Source organism: Montipora capricornis, chromosome 13 (assembly GCF_036669925.1).
Source record: "Montipora capricornis isolate CH-2021 chromosome 13, ASM3666992v2, whole genome shotgun sequence".
In the NCBI taxonomy this organism is placed as follows: domain Eukaryota; kingdom Metazoa; phylum Cnidaria; class Anthozoa; order Scleractinia; family Acroporidae; genus Montipora; species Montipora capricornis.
Window position 1 is genome coordinate 5,825,542 of NC_090895.1, and position 19,114 is coordinate 5,844,655.

At 40.3% G+C, this 19,114-nt stretch overlaps 3 protein-coding genes across 5 annotated transcripts in view; 2 read left to right on the forward strand and 1 right to left on the reverse strand.

The window, feature by feature from the left end:
* LOC138029822 (uncharacterized) overlaps positions 1-3,000 on the forward strand; it is an 18,274-nt gene extending 15,274 nt beyond the window's left edge. The window contains 2 exon segments of the mRNA XM_068877646.1: positions 545-781; positions 1,671-3,000. Coding sequence (XP_068733747.1) covers positions 545-781; positions 1,671-2,218 — 785 coding nt within the window. The 3' untranslated portion in view covers positions 2,219-3,000.
* A 259-nt stretch (positions 3,001-3,259) lies between these two features.
* LOC138029813 (uncharacterized) lies at positions 3,260-17,731 on the reverse strand. Of its 3 annotated transcripts, XM_068877634.1 has the most exons (8): positions 17,611-17,731; positions 15,299-15,761; positions 11,819-12,325; positions 10,684-11,124; positions 9,584-9,804; positions 8,368-8,845; positions 7,192-7,328; positions 3,260-3,721 (listed from the first exon to the last, which is right to left on the reverse strand). In XM_068877634.1, exons 6-8 carry the CDS (start codon positions 8,641-8,643, stop codon positions 3,691-3,693), a joined length of 444 nt encoding a protein of 147 aa, XP_068733735.1. In that variant the 5' UTR covers positions 8,644-8,845; positions 9,584-9,804; positions 10,684-11,124; positions 11,819-12,325; positions 15,299-15,761; positions 17,611-17,731; the 3' UTR covers positions 3,260-3,690. The 3 variants fall into 3 exon arrangements, 1 of the variants encoding a protein (XP_068733735.1); XR_011127930.1 differs by lacking the exons at positions 3,260-3,721; positions 7,192-7,328 and adding an exon at positions 11,433-11,506 and having other exon boundaries at positions 8,374-8,845; XR_011127929.1 differs by lacking the exons at positions 3,260-3,721; positions 7,192-7,328 and adding an exon at positions 16,517-16,597 and having other exon boundaries at positions 8,374-8,845; positions 17,611-17,653.
* Positions 17,732-18,116: 385 nt separating this feature from the next.
* LOC138029800 (ras-related protein Rab-38-like) lies at positions 18,117-19,071 on the forward strand. Its single transcript, XM_068877624.1, has one exon. The coding sequence runs from the start codon at positions 18,349-18,351 to the stop codon at positions 19,048-19,050; it is 702 nt and encodes a 233-aa protein (XP_068733725.1). The 5' UTR covers positions 18,117-18,348; the 3' UTR covers positions 19,051-19,071.
* The last annotated feature ends 43 nt before the right edge of the window (positions 19,072-19,114 follow it).

A 19,114-nucleotide genomic window follows, 5' to 3' on the forward strand; every position in this document is an offset into this window, starting at 1 on the left:
ACCCTTGCTCAGAATTAACAGGGGCCGCGGAGACGGAGGGACTGGGGGCCTATAGCCCCCCTACCCGCCCCCTTTTTTCTCTATGGTGTTGCTTTCTCCTAAACCTCTCCCCTCCCCTCACACTTCCGTGGTCCATACCAACCTAGCCGAAAAAGAGAAAACTGTCCAGGGATGGCACAGTGGTGCATTGACAGCACTCTCCTCCCATTAATGTTGCCGGGGTTTGGTTCCTGGACTTGAGGCTATATGTAGGTTGAGTTTATTGTGGGTTAATTCTTTTCTCTGCTCCGAGAAGAAGCAGTCTCTAAATTCTAATTCGATCTGGATGTAGGCCCTCTCTGAAAATTATCACAGCGTTAGAGGAGCTTCCTGGGTAAATAGTCCAAATTATTATTATGACTATTATTATGACTATTATTATTATTATTATTATTGTTGTTGTTATTATTATTATTTGCTTATTGCACCCTTGATATTTTCATTTTCTAAGTTTCCAACACCTTTCAAGGATGTTCAGTCAGAGATCTTTAATTTCTTGTCCCAGGTCCATGCGGTATTAAACAAGTACACATTTCCTGGTCACCATTAATCGTAGGAGGCGTGGCTGCTAAGGCAGGAGAATGGCCTTGGCAGGTTCAACTTGGATACTTTGACAACGACGAGAGTTTCCCTCACATTTGTGGCGGCTCCATTTTGGATCGTTATTGGATTGTGACGGCAGCACATTGCGTGAAAAGTCGATTCAAGTTAAGAATGGCTGCAAACTTTAATGTCACTCTGGGTAGGTTGATCTTAACACCTTTTAAATTCATGATCTTCAAGAGTGAACTGCTCGAGAAATATGGGTAATGAGTTTGAAACTCATGCAGGCTCTACTTAATTGAGCTACTACTACTGCTGCAAAATCACTCGAACCAAGTCATTATTACTACCTGTCTCCGTGTTAACTTGAGGAGGTAGTAAAATCCAATCACCATTGATACAATATCATCCCTTCATTTCACCTACCAGGAGTTAACAATTTCCATCCCAGTCATTCATTTCAATGGCGAGAATGCATCGTTTCTACAATTTTAATCCTAGCAGTATGTCGGGACAAATTGTAGCACAAACCTAGTTTAATGGCCTGGCTCCTTACAGTCCTCTATAGATCAGTGGTTGAGCATTCAAAGTAGTAATCGGAAGGTCGTAGGTCGACTCCTGCAAAGGAGCACTCGGATTTCTTCCGATTATTCCCGAGTCACAATCTTCTCGCTCCCACAAATCTTCGATAGCTCTGTGGTAGAGCATCCGAACTTGTAATCGGAAGGTCGTAGGCTCGCCTCCTGAAAAGGAGTTCTCGGATTTCTTCCGAGTATTCCCGAGTCACAATGTTCTCGCTCCCGCGAGTCTCCTATAGCTCAATGTTGCACCCGGCTCAAATCCTTTGGAAATAAAATATTTTGTTCCAAGTATTTCCATATCATTTAAATGCAAATGCAACACACAAAGAACCTCAACCCTGAGAGATTCGAATTGGGTACAACATTGAGTTAGCCGAATCGCTCTATGACAGCAGATGAGAAGAAGTTTCTTTTTTCCACGTGAGTCAATGCATATTTTGTTTCCAACTTACATATTTAAATTGGTATCACTGATTATTATTCGAATAAATATACTTTGACCACCAGGGGAACTTCAGAGAGGAATTACAGAAGGAAACGAGCAGAATATTCCAGTAGAGAAGATTATTTTACACCCCAAATTCAACACAACCAATCTTCAAAACGATATAGCCCTCATGAAACTAAAGCGGCCCATCAGCTTCAATTCGTATGTGTCATCAATTTGCATACCAGATGTTGACTTCCCCACCGGAGCCGTGTGTTACGTCACCGGTTGGGGAAAACTGGGATCTATCGGATCATTGTCTACAATACTCCAGGAGGCGACCATTCCATTGTTGCCCCATGGATACTGTAAATTATATTACCAACACAAGGGAATCAATCATGTCACAGCAGACATGCGCTGCGCTGGGACACCGGGTCAGAGCCAAGGCACATGTCAAGCGGACAGCGGAGGACCACTGGCCTGTGAGCGTGACGGGCGCTGGTATTTACTCGGCATTACAAGCTGGGCTGATGGTGGTTGCATGGACGAAGGAGATCCTGGTGTGTTTGCCAATACGTTTTACTTAAGGAACTGGATTAAAGAAATCACTACACAGAATACTTAGGACGGCTCATATGATAAAAAAGCTTGACATTTATGGGTGATATCATCAGGGGTCAGATAAGAGAGCTGCGTAAGTGAAGCCTAAAGAATACAAAGGCAACAACAAAACAAAACGGTCCCTTCGTCTTGATCGAAAGAGTGATGTTCATCGTTGGAGGAAGAGTGACTTTTCCTCGTCCCCATTCTTTTCGCGCGCTGGTGGCTCCAGCCCCCAAATACTCGCTCGATACCCGAAACAAGTGAGCCAGCTCGCAGGATACAAATTTTTAGGTGTGGATGTCAAAATCCAAAAATTTAAACCATGCAGAAGGGAAAGGAAAGGAAAGGAACCGCTGGAGCCCTAATTGGGGACACTGTAAACCGAAATTAACAATTACTGAACACAAATCAAGTCGAGGAGAGGGGAAACCGGAGTACCCGGAGCAAAACTTGTTTGTGTGACATTCGAATACTTGCAGGCTCAGTAGCATACTGAGTAGGTAATGATGAATGTGAACTACAGCACCATAATTTCATAGAGAAAATACTAGAAAGATAAAAATGATATGTTCACTGCTCGCGGTGAAGATATGAGTTTTTAGTAAAAGGAGAAATCCTGGTATTTCATCATCAGTATCTATATAATAAGCAACAAGAACATTTGAATGAATTAAATAAATTATTGAATAAATCTTACATGTAATAATTATGAAAACAATTCGACTTTCGTTCTCTACGACTGCGATACTTTTGCTCAAACAAAGAAAGACAAACCTATTTGATGAAAAGGCCATTTGAAATTTACATAAACTCTTCGTGTTTTGCTAATAAAAAAAAATCAATAAGTATTCCTCGCAATATTAATTTTACAGTGCGACGCGCCTTACCGTGGCCCCCTAACAAAGGTTTTTTTACAAATTGTCCGCCAATCAGGATGTGTGAATTTGATTAACAGTTTCGCCTTCATGCAAAGTTCACACAGTTGTAAGTTGAACACCGTTACATGGGTGAGTTGACGTATTTACACGTAATTGTCAAATGTGACAGTTGTTGGGTGGCCACGGTAAGGCGCGTTGCACTGTAAAGGCCCACATTCACCCAAAAGTTATTGTGCACCGTTAATGCATTTCCTGTGACACGAAGTTATTCAAATAGCTGTTGTTCCCGCGTTCATCAGCAAACATGGCAAGCGTCGCACTCGAGACTACATTTGGCATATCATTAATATATAATAAAACAGTATCGCACCACGTATAGACCCCTGAGGGACACCAGACCCTAAGTCGGTCCAATATGAGAAAGTTCCATTCACTGTGACTCTCTGACTCCTTCCAGTTAAATAGGAAGGAAACCAAGATAGTAATGGATCCTCAATCCCAAAAGATTTCAACTTGGACTCTTGCTTAGCAGGGCATACTGAATCGAATGCCTTTGCAAAATTCAGGTAGATGATGTCACGTTCTTTTCCACGGTCCACTGCACAGCTAAGCTGAGTTAAGCAGGATTTCCCCTTTTGGAACCCATGCTGAAATGGATACAAGAACTCTTTAGCATGCGGGAGAAAACGCGAAGCCACGCACCGTTAATTCTTGAACTCTGGAGATAACTGGTAGAAGATAGTTTTCAACAAAATCCCTTTTTTCTTTCTTGTGAATTGGAGGAACATTTGCTTTTTTCCAATCAGTTAACGGAATGCCTTTACTTGAACTCAAGTTGATAATAAACACTTAATGACTGGTCCTGAGGGAAACAGTTAATTTTGTTTCCCGAGAATCTCATGTTCACATTCGCGGGTAACAGTGCACTGTTACCCTCTGACGTTATAGATTTTGCACTGTCGCCCTCTCAGAGACTTTTTGCGGGAAACAGTTTTATTGTTAGATGTCATGTGACCTCGAAGTAACCAATGAGAGCGCGTGCTGCCGGGGGAAAACATTCAGCTGTATAACAATCGCTGTTATACAATGTAGATGGAGCTAGAAACTCTGCACGTCCTTTCAACACATTGGTTGGTAATTTGTCATGTCCAATAGCCTTGTGAGTATCTAAGGAGCGAAGAATGTCCGTTATCTCATCAAATGTCACTAAAATGTGAGATAAACTGCTACTAACCTCCTACTTCCTCACAATAGACTAGTTTCGAATTGTGCAGCAACAAAAGAACGGAGTCGAGGTTCAGGGGAATAATTAGCATTTTGTTTTGTTCAAAACAAAGGAAAATGCAAATTATTCCCCTGAACCTCGACTCTGTTCTTTTGTTGCTGCACAATTCGAAACTAGCCTATTTGAACAAACATATAACAAGAATTACCGTCACAGTACCCCGTTTTGATATCTAAGGTTATTGTTTTTTTTAAATTGTAGCTAAGTACACGTATGGGAGTATACGTGGCAAAACAGTTCATTCCATTGACTTCGATAAATGCTTGTGTGATTGACAAAGGCAATTACCGCGTTCGAAAAACACTAGAATCTTGTCAAACAGCTACAACCGTCGACGCGGAAATATAACTCAAAACCGTTGCCTAGGTAATACTCTATTTTATTGTAATTAGACCTCATTTACATTTTCATCTCTCAGCTTTTTTCACTCTTCTTTTTGTGTTCTATTTTTCTAAAAATATTTTCTCACCCCTTTTCGTATATATTTCCGTTCGCACGCTAACTTTTTCATTCGTTAAAGGCTATAGACTGATAGCCTGTTTTTAATCTTTTTTTTTAACCATAGAACGTTTTTTTCACTTTAATGTCTTATCCTGGTTACAGCTCTATCTTTACTTAGAAAACTCTTCTCTGTTTTACCCGCGGGACCGATTTGGCCTTAAAGAAGAAAATGAGAATACGAGAGAATTTTTCAAAAAAATATGGAACCTCGACATCCATTCGACTTCGCTAATTAAACCTTCTCGAGACGAACTAATCCCGTTTGTTACATATCCAAATGTTAACTTCAAGTGGAGCCACCTTGATGGAGTCTGCGAGTCATCCATTCGACTCCGCTAATTAAAGTTACTAGAGCCGATCTAATCCCGTTCGTTGTATGTCTAAATGTGAAGTGCAGACACATTGATGGAGTCTGCGACATCCATTCGACTCTACTATATAGACTTGCTCGGAGTCCAATTAGGCATAGTCTCATATGGAATGAATAAAGTACGGTGGCCCACAAGGGAAATGCTGCAAATTCAAAACAATACAATACATACACTGTACTTAATTGACCACTCCTCATAGGGGCTTTTCAGGACCAATGAAACACAATCACAACAGAACAGAACATTCGACAACAACTGTCAAGAATTCCAACTGGCCGAAGGCAAGCTAGTTGGCTATTTACAAGTGCAGCTGAGAAGTTGAACCAGGGACATACAGGAACACATTCAAGCAGTGGTCAGGACGTGCCTTGAACCTGGGATTTCCGGATCTCAAGGCAAGTGCACTAACCAATGGGCTGCACTGCCTCCCAATGGAGTTGCTGTAAATAAATATCTAGTAAAGTGTGCGTGCACACTGAAAGAAGGAGGAGGACTTGGTACAGCTATTCCCAGGGACTTCTCGTGGGAATCTCGAAGTCGCCCTAGTTTTTTCGTGGGTTGTTCAACGAGTGTGTCAAAAATGTTCTCCTTTCCTTGCGGTGGCGAGTATCCATCAGCCGCAAATTGCTATCAGTAGACTGTGAAACAGGACTCCAAGAAGGATGACTTGAGTGCGGTCGATGACAGTGGAACCGGTTCGACGTGTTCCCGGTCTAGCCTGCAAATACAGCGGCCTCTCATCGCTCCCGGCTGGTCAGGCAGGGAGACAGTTTCACTGACATTCTAGCAGTTTAAAGCAAGTAAAGAGGAAGATACGAGGGGACACTTTCGGAGAAAACGATTGGCGAAGAGACCAAAAACTTGCTCATTAACCAGACAACTCGGATGTAAAGATCAAAATGGACTCCTTTTAAGTTTTTCCAACAAATAAACAATGGCGTCGTTAGGATATCCCCGATGGAAATAATCCATTAACAGATACTCTGTAAACCGTTGTTTATTGTCCACAGAACCTGTCACTTCATTCGAGCTCTGTCTAACATGCGGTTGACGGACATTCCCCCACACGAAAAGCGATTCATTTGGATTGAAAATTCGTTAAACTTAACCCAAGAAGAATCTACTACTGTAGCGGCTTCACGCCCAAAATTCAAAATCCTGTGAGACAACCCTGGGGAGAGCTGTACCGAGTCCTCCTCCTTCTTTTAGGGTGCGCAGACACTTTACGCTGTATATTTATTTGCAGCAACTTTTGTTTTAATAGGCCATTTCCGAGTTCATGTCTGCCTCATCATCAAAGCGAGTCTAAATGCGAAGTCTTTCTAATTATTTCTACTTTACATATGAATGAAAACTAATTGTCATAAGAAAAACTTCGCACTTGAACTCGCTTTGAAGAGGAGGGAGACATGAACTCGGAAATGGCCTATTTGCAGCGAGTGCATTGAATTTGCGGCAACTTCGTAACTTGCACATTGTCACTTGTGGGCCACCGTAATAAAGAGATGATGATGATCGTCATCATCATGATTACTGTAATCGAGTTGCACGTGTTTCGAAATGTTGCAGCCTGCTCCAGAACCTTCGGATAACGTTAGTGCAGGGAAAACTGGCGAAAAGTATTACAGGCGGGAAACAAAACCAGATGACAAATTGGGCAAAAGAACGTGATCCAGCTTTTCCTCCACGTCTTCTCTTCTTTCTTTCTTTCTTTCTTTCTTTCTTTCTTTCTTCGCTCGTCGGTTTTTGCTAACTGCCCACTGTAAGACTGGAACAACTTTATGTCTTATGTTCCGAGAATTGGCTAAAGTAGTCTTCCTGTGTCGTTTTCGAGAGGAAATGGAGCCAAAGTTGAAGTAGCACGGGGGAGGAAGTAGAGAAAACAGCTCTCCTTTCCACGCGCGTTTTGGCTACCTCCCGCTCGCGCTCCATTTCTCTCCAGCACCTGGTATAGGCGTACCTGTGTTGCAGCAAGTATTCCACCAGGTTTGTGTCAATGGTGTCCAGGCTGAACATTCGGCTGCTCACTCCAGCCCCATGAAACAGAACAACTGGCCGCTTTGGTCCGCCATTGTACCGTGTCAAGGCTATTTCAAACTGTGACACAATAATGAGAGAGTTTTTTGAATCCTTAGTTCTCAACGAAAGGAGGCTAACAGTGGTTTCCAGCACTATCGAGAATTTTTACTTAGCGATGAGAACGTTTTTTACCTGAGTGAATTTTGCCGTGGTTAAGTAAAGATTACCTTACCTTACCTTACTCGAAAACAAACTCGGTGAACTCCATTTTTTATTACCCGGTAGCACTCATTATATTAACAAAAACGTTTTGCAAAGTTTAAAAAACTGTGAGAGAATCCCTTTGTACATTTTTCCAGAACATTGCAAAATGTTGGATCTCAATACGGCAACGGCAATGGCAACCTATGATGTCAAGAAAATTATCACAGCTTACATGGATTTATTAGCCAATGCTTGGGCATTTGTTTAATACCACTATTGTGGTCAGTATCAACTGATAAGGAGTGGCAGTATTAAGCCATCAACGTATACGTGTACATGCTGTAAGTGCTGGAAACCAGGTATCAGCCGCCTTCGTACATTTTCTAAATAGTTTGGAGAGCTAATCTCAGAACGACCTTCAAAATAATAAAATAAATAGGCACGTTCTTATTTGTAATGCTTAATATCTCATATTAAACTGCAATTTGAGTGATTTTTTAATATTATTGTTTTCACATGTTCAAGGGTTTCAACATGGTCCAGAAGGTTGCAGAATACAAGCCAATTATGGTAGAATATTGCCTTAAAATCCGTCTGTCTGCAAGCACTAGCTGCAATGCTACAGAATGCAATCGTTATAATAGCTCACTATAGAAAAGAATGTCAGGCTAGGATTGACTAGCCACGCAAGCGAATGAAGGGTTGTGTGGGTTGTGTGTGTGAACAATGAAAGCATGTACAAAGCTGCTGTGCGCGTTTGTGAAGGGTTAATTAAGAAATCCATTGGATAATACGTACATCTTACAGAATAGTGAAAAAACAAATAATCCATAATCAGTAACACTGCATTCTCAATTTTAATCTCTTCAAAAGGGAGCTATGACAGATGGTTCAGTGATTGCATGTAGCTCACCTTGTCCTCAGTGGGGCATTTGTAGACTTTAGGGACACAGCAGTGAAGATTCTGGGGTCTTTTCTTCCTGGGCGAAGCTTCAGAATTGAAATACACATCACATAACCACGTTGGACCATAAACAATCCAGATAGTTTTGGCAAAGAATCCGCTAAAACGTGTCGTCCACTTCAACTTCTCAAGTGTGCCGTTTGTGTTTGTGATCTCCATTGTTGCAAGTTGCTTCGCAAAGTTTGGTGTGGTTATGTAGAGTGTGGCTTTACCCAGGGGCTCCATCTGGCTGTGTTGGAAGATTTTAACAAACAAAGTAAGTTGTAGTACAGACCCGTTTCCCCAAAGTGGTCCTTGCGGACGAATTTGACGCCTTCAACTTCAAAGTAAAACTTTCTGCCAAAGTCCCCTGTGAGAGTCAATATCTTGTACATCATTTCTTTGGTGTCCACATGGTTTTTGCTGGTACTGAACAGCTGAAAGTGACCTGTAGTATGGATAAAAAGGATGGCTCGTGATCGCTTCAAATGAAAAAAAAAAAAGGAGAGGTCTGATATCAAAAACAGGCTTGCAACAGTTCAAGATAAAAAAAAGAGATTATTCTCAAATAAAAAGTTGCCTTTTGGTGTCGAACATCACTACACACACCTTTATGTTCAATGCAATTTACTAATGGGTGCATTTTAGAAAGTTAAGATAATAAGGAGAAATTCAAATCAATTAATGACTGGCATTTATTTTCAAAGCGCTGCCTTTTTTTTGTACTCACAACTCTCTACTTTATACTTACAGTACTTGTGTTATCCATTTGGAAACCTGGAAAAGGAATTTCATACATCTAGGTTCTTACGACTAAACATCCTCCAGGAGTCCACACGACCAAACCATGCCCTCTGAACTGGCCAAATAGCTATTTTTATATATGGAGGTTGTTCTCAGGGTCCGCTATGAATAAGACAAAATGCTGTGAACGAATATTCAGTCTGATAGGTCAACTAAAGACAGCAAGAGGCACACCACACAAGCTACACAGGATGGCCAGTGGCTTGTAAACACATGCTTACACCTACATGTATTTTATCATTGGGCTGGTAGTAATACACAAACTGAGCTTTTTAATCCTTGTTTGGGACTCATAATCATGATAAAGACCCCCCCCCCCCCCCTCCCAGGGAGTTAACACTCACTACTCCCTCCTTATAAAATCAGCTTTGCCCAAACTTACCTTCAGAAACTGACAGTGGAGCAGAGGACATGTCACTGTTCGTGACATTGTTGTTGAGTGCAATGGATCGCAGTTGAGCATGCGCTCAACATCATGAGAATCCATGGTGAGGGTCAATTCACATGGTGTTTGCTTTGCATTGTTGTTTGATGGTTCATATGTCATGACCATCTTCTCTTTGAAGCAAATCCTTGGCTTTTCTTTCACAAAGCTAGTCTTATCTGTGAAGAACAAAAGGTGCATGTTTGGTCAGCTCACACTACAGTGTACATTCTCTTCGCACTTCAGTATCAGACCTTAAGGATACTGCTTTTAGCAACAAGTAAACTTGCTACTGTAATTTGAGTACTTGTTAAAACTGAAAATAGATCCTGATTATACATCTTTGTCTGGTGTACCTGACCCACCACCAAAACATAAACTGGGTGAAAAAGAGGGACAGTACCTTGTGTTCACTGGATTGTTGGATAATGCAATTTCGAAGTTTTGATTTGCTTACTTAGCAGGAAAGTCAGCAATGACCCTCTGGTCTTTCTTGCAAAGTAAAATCAGCAAGATCCAGGGATTCTCTTTACTTTTAGTCAAACTTGAGTATCAGGCCTTCAGTATCAGGTGAAGTGGAGAAAGCCTGGTTTTCAGGTTACCACATTTTTAGTTTAAAAATTCATCCATCCACCTTAAAAGTAGGCTCATTAATGTTGCATGGCAAAAGTGCTCACTCATGACAATTAGAAGACATAAAAATGCTTAAGTTAGAATCAATGATTAATTTAACAATGTACACAAGAAAACAAAGGCAAAGCAGTCAACTGAAAGCTCCTTATAAGAAAAAAACAAAAAAAACAACAACAACAACATTCATTGCACTAACTTTCCAAGTGGTTTAAATGTGTCATTATAAGTCGATGTGCCACCCTTCTCTCTCAGCAAGAAGCTGCATACTGCGCTCAGCCAAGCATGCAATGGTCAAAGTTGGATTAAAACCCACAGCAGTGGGAAGATTGCATACAATCCCTCTAGAATCTGGTCAGAATCACCCGTAATGACACATCAGAAAACAAAGATTTACCAAAGATCATTAAGAGGAAAAACTATGTAACCTGGTTTGTGGTCTGGTCTGGGGCCTGAACCTACAACCTCCCACTCAGCAGTCTGGAGCTCTTACCAACTGGGTTGAGTTGGCACTGATTTTCATAAATGTATGTTGCTTAAACATCAAAGACTTGCCCAGTATGGCTGATGACAGCGGTTCAATCTGATCACGCCCCATGGGACAGCCAGCAAGAGGATGAGCTGAGACAACACTCTAGCCAAGAGCATGAGTCCATGTGGGGTTCTTTACAAAAGTCCCTTTCAGGCCTTTGGTGGGCTTTTCTATTGCATGGTTCACAACCAGAAAGTTCTTCTCAAAGCCAACTCTGTCCCAGGTGATGTCAACACTCCCATTGTTGTGGTTGTAAGAGAAGATGCCACTTGCATTGATCATCGTGGCTCATGCACAGAAAAGATAGAGTATTGTCAATCCCTTTACCTCTCAATTCCTAATCACAAAAGATGAAGATCAAGAGAACACTCACATCAATTCTGTTGAAAAACTTTAAGTTAGCAGATCCACAAGAGAGACAGTGAGAGCTCCCTGAGTACATGAAAGTTTCAGGCGAAACATACATGAAAGTAAGAGACGTCACTCTTCACAACTTTCATCCTCATTTGGCCCAGGTTTTATTTTAAAACATGGAAATAACATTAAATATTTATATTTTCCTTACTTTCACTCTTTACACAAGAAGGTAAGGTCATGAAAATAACGTTAATAAAAGTGTAAAAAAAAAAAAGATATCATTTTCACCTATTTTCCCTTTTTAAATTCCCACACACCATCATTTTCATTAGTTTCCACTGACAAAGGCTTGCAAACAACACCTGCAAACCAGCAAAACAAATGATGTCACGAAATCCAAAATGTTATTTCCACATTTGGAATTTACAGTGAACTCCCTCAATGTGGACGAAGCAGACACCCATCTAAGGCAGACACTTTCACCTAGCCCCGGGTGAATTGGCCAATGCTGGCTGCATTCTCAGTAACAATTAAAACTCCCTCTAAGGCAGACACCAAGAGCTGGTCACAAAAGTTTCCTCCTTAGAGCGTGTTTGCCAGTAACAGTCATTATTTCTGACAATTAAGGGTCAATCTACTATGAGAGTCGAGGTGTCCTTTAAGTAGTTTCTTACCTGCCAAGCCCTTTCCAGCACTTCCTCTGAGCAGTACTTTTCAATTCCAATCAGTTTAGCAGCGACCATCAGTCCAACAGACTAGGGCCCAGAGAGGACAGATGGTGGGCTTCCATTCTTCAATTAATTGTTTCTGTCTGTCGTTTTTCAGAAGTCCATTACTTACTTTTTTTAAATTAGGTTATTCAGGGTCCCAGTGGTTTTACTTTCTTGCTTTCGGTCATGTGTTTGGTTGTTGGCCCCATATTGAGTTTGCTGTTTTTGCTCCATTTTAGCGGAAACCCAGGGGGTCTCTGTTTGTGAAGAATCACTTTCCTGGCTGGTTGAGCCCTCATTCTCTTGAACGTGGCAACAGCTCGGTAGTGAGTGAATTGCCCCTGCACCAATAATGACTTGTGTTGCTCTTATGGTGTCCTTCTCAACTTTAAAACTGCCTTTCACACTTGACACTTGTATTTGACCATCCAGTTACCAGTAGGTGCCTTAGTAAACAGATATGACCTCTACCTTATAAAAAAGAAAAATTTCCATTCACAAAGTGCACATGAGGTAAATCAATCAGAACCAACTGGACAGAAACCAACAAAGGGAAGGTTTGAGAGGCGTGAATGCCCAGACTATTAAATGTTTCCTTTTATCTGTCATAATATCAACAATTATTAAAAACTGAATCATTGGATATTGCAATCGCAGAGTTTTGATAGGCTTATTGGCCATGGGATTTGATGCAGCAATTACATGATGCTTGACAAATGGTGGCCTATAATTTAAGATTTATTGATACATGTACATACATGTATAGTTTGCAGTTCTTTACATTAGAAGCATTATGAATTATTAATAAATATTTCACTAGCTGTTTGATGGATATGAGACGACTACAGTGTATATAGCCAACTCTACTTACTGTAACATCTGTAACATACTTGGTTGGATATCTAACATCTCATATGATTCCAACCATGCCAATGCATTCTCATGGAATAATAATAGTTAAGCATAAATATCAACAAGTGAAAGTGTTTCATCAGAAAGTCCAGCACCAAATCAATGGTGAGCTTATGTAGAAGGATGCCTGTGGAAAGGTACATTGTAAGATAACAGAAGTGGGCTTATCCAGCTAAGCAGCTTAGGGGGACGATGGTAAGAGTCTTGTGTAACCAGCAGATTCACAGAGATCTCCCCACCTGAATGAATTAAATGAGCATTTTCTTCCACACTTAGCATAAATTAGCATTCTTGTTGGCATTTGCAATGCGTAATTATAAATAATGACCAGAGGTAATGCACAGTCCACACTTGTAACACAAGATTAACTTGCCATAGTAACAACATAGGACAAAACAAGGTCACAGGAAGAGTGGTTTCATCAGTTTTTCAGCTTCAGGGTGTTATGGAACCAACTCTGATAAGAAACATGGAACAAATTGATTGTGTACCTTACCCACGGAAGATGTTAACTCAGGGGACAGTTCATTCTTCTATAGCAGCAGACTGTGTGACTTCATTTTGAGACATAAAAGGTTCTGGTGAATAGACCATTTTACAGTTGTAGCTAAGTTTAATACCAGGCCTAAGAATGGAGTCGAGGCTGCAGGTGACCCTGTTTCGATACAAACCTTTGTGCTTTTCTAATGTTAATGTAGAGTAATTAGAATTACAACAACATGATATATATGATAACAGCAGTGAGGTCTGTATCAATGCAAGGTCAGCGGAAGCCTCACAACCATTCCCAGGCTGGTCACTGAGCAAACAACTGTAAAATGACCTATTAGTACTAAAAAAGTCATATTTTAAAATGCAAATGATTGAAAGACTATTGTCCTGTTTGTGAAAGGTTTTAGAAGTGTGAATTTGTAGTTATGCCTTATTATTAATAATGATGCATAACTTTATATGATGATTCAATCTCCACAACTTATTTGCATTTCTTTGCATTAGACAACAGATAAGTGTTTTACTAACTGAGCAAAGGTTCCTAATAAAATCTCCAAACAGATATTAAAGAGAGGAGTAAAGAGGGGTGCTGTGCACATTTCATGGACATAACGCATGACACGTCGCGAAAAGCATATTTAAACTGGTCATGAAAATTAAAAACACTTATTAATCATTAATTACCATATCACGAAAAAACACCTCCCCCCCTCCCCCTCCTCATTAAATGCTGGGTTGCAAACAGCTCGCGTATACTACAAACGCAAAGAAAGCACTCTCGAATTCCAACTGAGCCTTAAAAGATTCACAGTTCACTGGGTTTTAAGTTTGTATTTTCAGAGAATGGTTCACGAAAATTAAAAGCACTTACAGTGTAATCATTTATCGTATCATGCAAGAACCCTTCCCCCCTCATTAAACACTGGGTTGCAAACAGCTTGCATACGATACTATAAACGCAAAGGAAGTGTTCTCAAATTCCAGCTGAGCCTTAAAATCGATGAGTATCCTTTCCTCAGGACAAAAAACAAGACTTTAAGAGTAGCATAATGGATACAGATATGATGGTAATGAGCATAAAGTGTTGTGCTAACTGAGCAAAAATTCGAATAAATATCTCTGATCTTAGTAATGCTGAGTTACAAACAGCCTGCGTGACTTGCACGACTCTCACCTCCCAAGCTATAAGAACACGTCGAACAACTCAAACATTTCGCATCCCTTTCACGTAAAAGCTTCAGCAGTAGCCACATGCAGTCTTAAAGAAGGCCAACCTATGACCGGTGTATAATGGTTCTTAGTAGACAGGAGAGCTGAAACTTGGAAAACAGCGGTTTGCTGGTTTTTTTAAGCTATACAACCCGTTTCCATGCTGACCAAGCATCTGCAGGCAAGGAGTCTTATTTTTTATATGCTGCACTAATAGAGTGGTTTTAAACAAAACTGGAGTGTTTTTGAGTTTCCATTCTGTGGCTTGTTGAATTTGTGTCATATCCAATTTAATCATAACTGGATGGTATGTAAACTGACTAGGTTTCTTATTATTGCAATTTTAAAAATTGATAAATTTGTACATGTAACTTAATAACTCTTTTAAGAGTTAAATTACATGTACAAATTTATCAATTTTTAAAATTGGGTTAAGAGAGTTAAGAGGTAAGAGTTAAGAGTTAAAACTCTTCACGACTCATTGACTCATTCATACTTTTCTCTCCATATATCCAGGCAAGCACAATGTAGCCTATAGGTGGGCCAGTGTCAGCCATCATGTCAAATTTTAATAGTGCTTTTGCATCCCTTTAATCAACTTTTCAACTAAACTCCAGTGACAAACTTGGGCTAGGTTTCTCAAAGCAACCATAATATGCCAGAACTGACCAGAAAAAAGAAAGATCCTGTGTGCCAAATATGGAACTGACTACTCTTACTATCATAAATTGTATTTTTTATTGGAAGAAACATGACCAAGCAAAGAGATCTGTGGTGGGGAACCTTGCTTTATAGTACCTATATGCATGGGAGTTTAAATTCAGTACCCACTTCTGTGAATATCTTGGCACCGTGGGCCTTGGCATCAGGTAAATGTTCAGTGCTGCCCTCACAGCAGTTTCCACAGGCAGTGCACTTAGGATGTAGAACTCCAACATGATTGGATGGCGTGTCCTCAAATGTTACGCATACATGTGGAGGAGGTTTATTAGCTTTAATTCTTGTCAATGTCGAAGATCTTGAATGCATACTTAATACCATGAATTTTATCCAGTGTGGGGTAATGATCTGGATAGGGTGTGGGTTTAATTCATCTCCACAAAATGCTTTCGGTCAGTCTCTGTTTTGTAAGTTACAACTGTACCAAGATCTTGCTTCAGTTCTGTGGGCCATAATGGGTCACCAAACACCTCAGGATCGCCATCCGTGTCAAAGAATGATTATCATAGTTCATCAAGTAACACTGATGTGTTTAAGTCAGCTTCAAGTATCCAAGACAAGATAGATCAGTTCACTAAAAATGATGTCAAAGATAAATGAAAAAGAGAATAAACAAAGTGAAATTATCACATCCTTCCCTAGTCTCTGTCTCTAAAGAGGGGAGAAACAACAGAACTCTCACTGTCAGAAATCGTAAGCGAAGAACTTGAAAAAAAAATTTGCACAAAAGAAAGACATTTAGGAAACTGTGGAATTACGCAAGCACAATATCAAAAACCTCTCAGATACACAGCTAAGCACAGAGCAGACCAATTTGCTCTCGCGAGGTTTGAAATTTTTTCTGGCACCTGTCATGAACGAAAACCAGATAAGGTGCCAACTATTTCCAACCAATTTGCTGGAAGAATGCGCCTCCAGTTCATCTACATGTACCATGATAAAGACAGTGAACCACGTGACATCTGTTTCATGCAAAATTGAGTTGGATTCCTCGAAGTCAAAGATCTGTTGCATTAGAAATTTATTTGGAAGAAGTAAAAATACAGCTTGAAGAAATTCCTCCCTCCCCAACCCAAGGGAACGTCTGGCACTCAAAGAACTCATTCGAAATAAAGGCATAATCCTTAAAAAGGCAGAACAACTGTCATAATGAACAGGGAAGACAAAATAAACAAGGGCCAGATACAACTAAATGTAAAATATTAATGACATGCATACATAACTACCAAACTCTAGAACATCCAATGGATAGAGAAACATGCCAAACAGTAAAACACCAAGTGTTACTTCGCTTTACCAAAAAGGGTACATTGATAATACAACATTTACATGTAAATGGTTTAACCAGATGCCGCATCCGCCAAGAATTCCAATCTTCTATGGAAGAGATATATTGACAATGTGTTTTCCCTATGGGACACGGGAAGAGAAGACATGGACCACTTTATTAAGCATGACAACTCTTTTCACCCTACAATCAAATTTACTACTGAAGTTTCTCAGGCAGAGATCACATTCTTGGATACAACTGTCTACAAAGGTGGAAGATTCGCAAAGGAGTCAATCCTCATTTTGCGCACCCACTACAAACCTACTGAAACATTTCTGATCAGTACACATACTACAACAGTAATGCCACCCAGCAGGCATTAAGGGGTTTGTTAAAGGAAAAGCTCTAAGACTTGTTAGAACAAAGTCTTTCAGAGTCACGCTTGAAGAGAACATTGAAAATTCAAATCATGCCTAATCAATAGAGGTTACCCGCCCAACAGGGCAGGCAACTTCCTCTCAGATGTTTTTTTGCTAATAGAAAGAGAAAGAACAATTTCACCAGCTTTGAAAGGCTTAAAGGACATGTACTATTTGGCAAATGGTATCTCAAAAATTCAAGGAACCTCACTTGATCCCTTTTCAAAATGGAAAGCAAAACTGAATGGACACATACATGTAGCAGGAGTCACATTGGTCTGTCAAACCCATTTTACAACAGAAAATAAATTATTTCTGTCCCGGTTGGTTTCACAGCAGCCATAGCTAGGCTACGATTAAGAAAACTGACCCATTTCCAAGAGTGCGAAATTAACAAGCCCACGTTTACTGCCATTATGTATAAAATAATAAATTAATTTATGCCACAGTTTTGAAAACAATAGACCAAATCGGCTAACTCAATGTTGTACCCAATTCAAACCCTTTGGGAATAAAACGTTTTGTTCCAGATATTTCCATTTCATTTAATGTGAATGCTACATTTTAATGCAAATTAATATACACAAAGAATCTTATTAAACCCCGGGAAATTTGAATTGGGTACAACATTGAGTTAGTCGATTAGGTCCATGGGCTGTCACGAGAGAAAGTTACACAACGACTTTTCTAGAAAGAAGAAAAGGACCAAGAATATCAGAAAACGTTGAACGCACCTCCTCCAAATGGTCCTTGTCATTATCCAACACAACCCCGAGCGCCATCTTCGAGCGTTGCAAACGGCTTTGGGATCGATATCAAATTGCTGGTGATTTCGCAATCTGATTGGCTTATATTGCCGTTATCAATATACGACGCTGCTGCGTCAAAGTGTCACGCAATGCCGTTTAAGTCGCAATCGCAAAGTTACAACTCGCAATCGCAAGTTATAAGTCGCGATCGCAAGTTATACTTGCGATGAACAAAACTCGCGTGTCCCTTATGGGCCACCGTAGAGTTGTCAACTCAAATCACATGTGTAAGGTACAATATTATTACAACCACCTTAATTCAAATGAGAACATTTAAATTCTTAATAACATCCGAGACAATCCAATAGGACTGTATATGGCCGGGTAGTGACGTTTCCGCCTTTTCCCACCCCTCTCCTCCTCAAACCACTGATCTGGCCGCTCCGTCAAGTTTGGACACACACTATGAGAACCCTTAGCAGTAACGCGATCCACATTGAGCACACTCGACAGAATTACTTAAACTCTGAGTTGCTGCTGAAAGTCGACTGAATTCAATCAAATATTACAAAAAATGTATAGGGAACTTTGCATTTACCAGTGCATGGTATTATAGAACAAAAAGACTGAAATTATGCTGCTGAAGAGAGCGTTTCGCTGAATACTGTAGTTGTTGATCGACCCGGAAGTAAAGAAGAAATTTCTGCCGTTCTTTCTCAATTCATGGCTACAAAATATGAATTGCCAGAGGAGGCTAATGAGGAATTGATAAAGACACTAGGAAAGGAAGTGGAGATGAAGACGTTCAAAACAAACGCCCCTATGGAACTGCACAGTAATGGTTCAAGGGAATTTGTCAAATTTATTTGTGTTGGAGACTATACGGGTGGATTTCGAGCCAAATGCATGTTCATTAATGACTATCTCCAAAATAAACCTCTGTCGAAGGGTTGCATATATCCACCCACAATTGGTGCAGATTTCGCCTTGAAAATAATTGAAAAGTGGCAGAGAAGTAAAGAACACGATCCAATCGACATCAAGCTACAATTATGGGACATAGGAGAGTGTGAACGGTTTTCGCAGATGACAAGGGTTTACTTTGCGCATAGCGACGGGGCCTTAGTATTCTGGGGTCCGGACCATCCATCTTCACTGGGAGGAGTTCCAAAATGGCTAAAGAATATTAAGCAGGTCTGCCCGTCGATTCCTTGTGTTCTGATCACCGATAACATAGGGAAGGAGCCGCGACAGTGGATTGGACCCGGCAAGATATTTGAGAGTGAGTTAGCACTTGATCAGTTCTGCAAAGAACACGGGTTTGTGAGTCATTTTGAGATCACGTCACGCGATTGGGAATCCGGTGAGAAAAGTGTCTTCGGACAAGCTGTGAACTGCCTTCTGAATGCAGTTTTTAAGATGTAAATCAACAAGTTTATTTACTGCAAAAAATAATTGCCTTGTGATCATAAATGAAGACAAATAAATA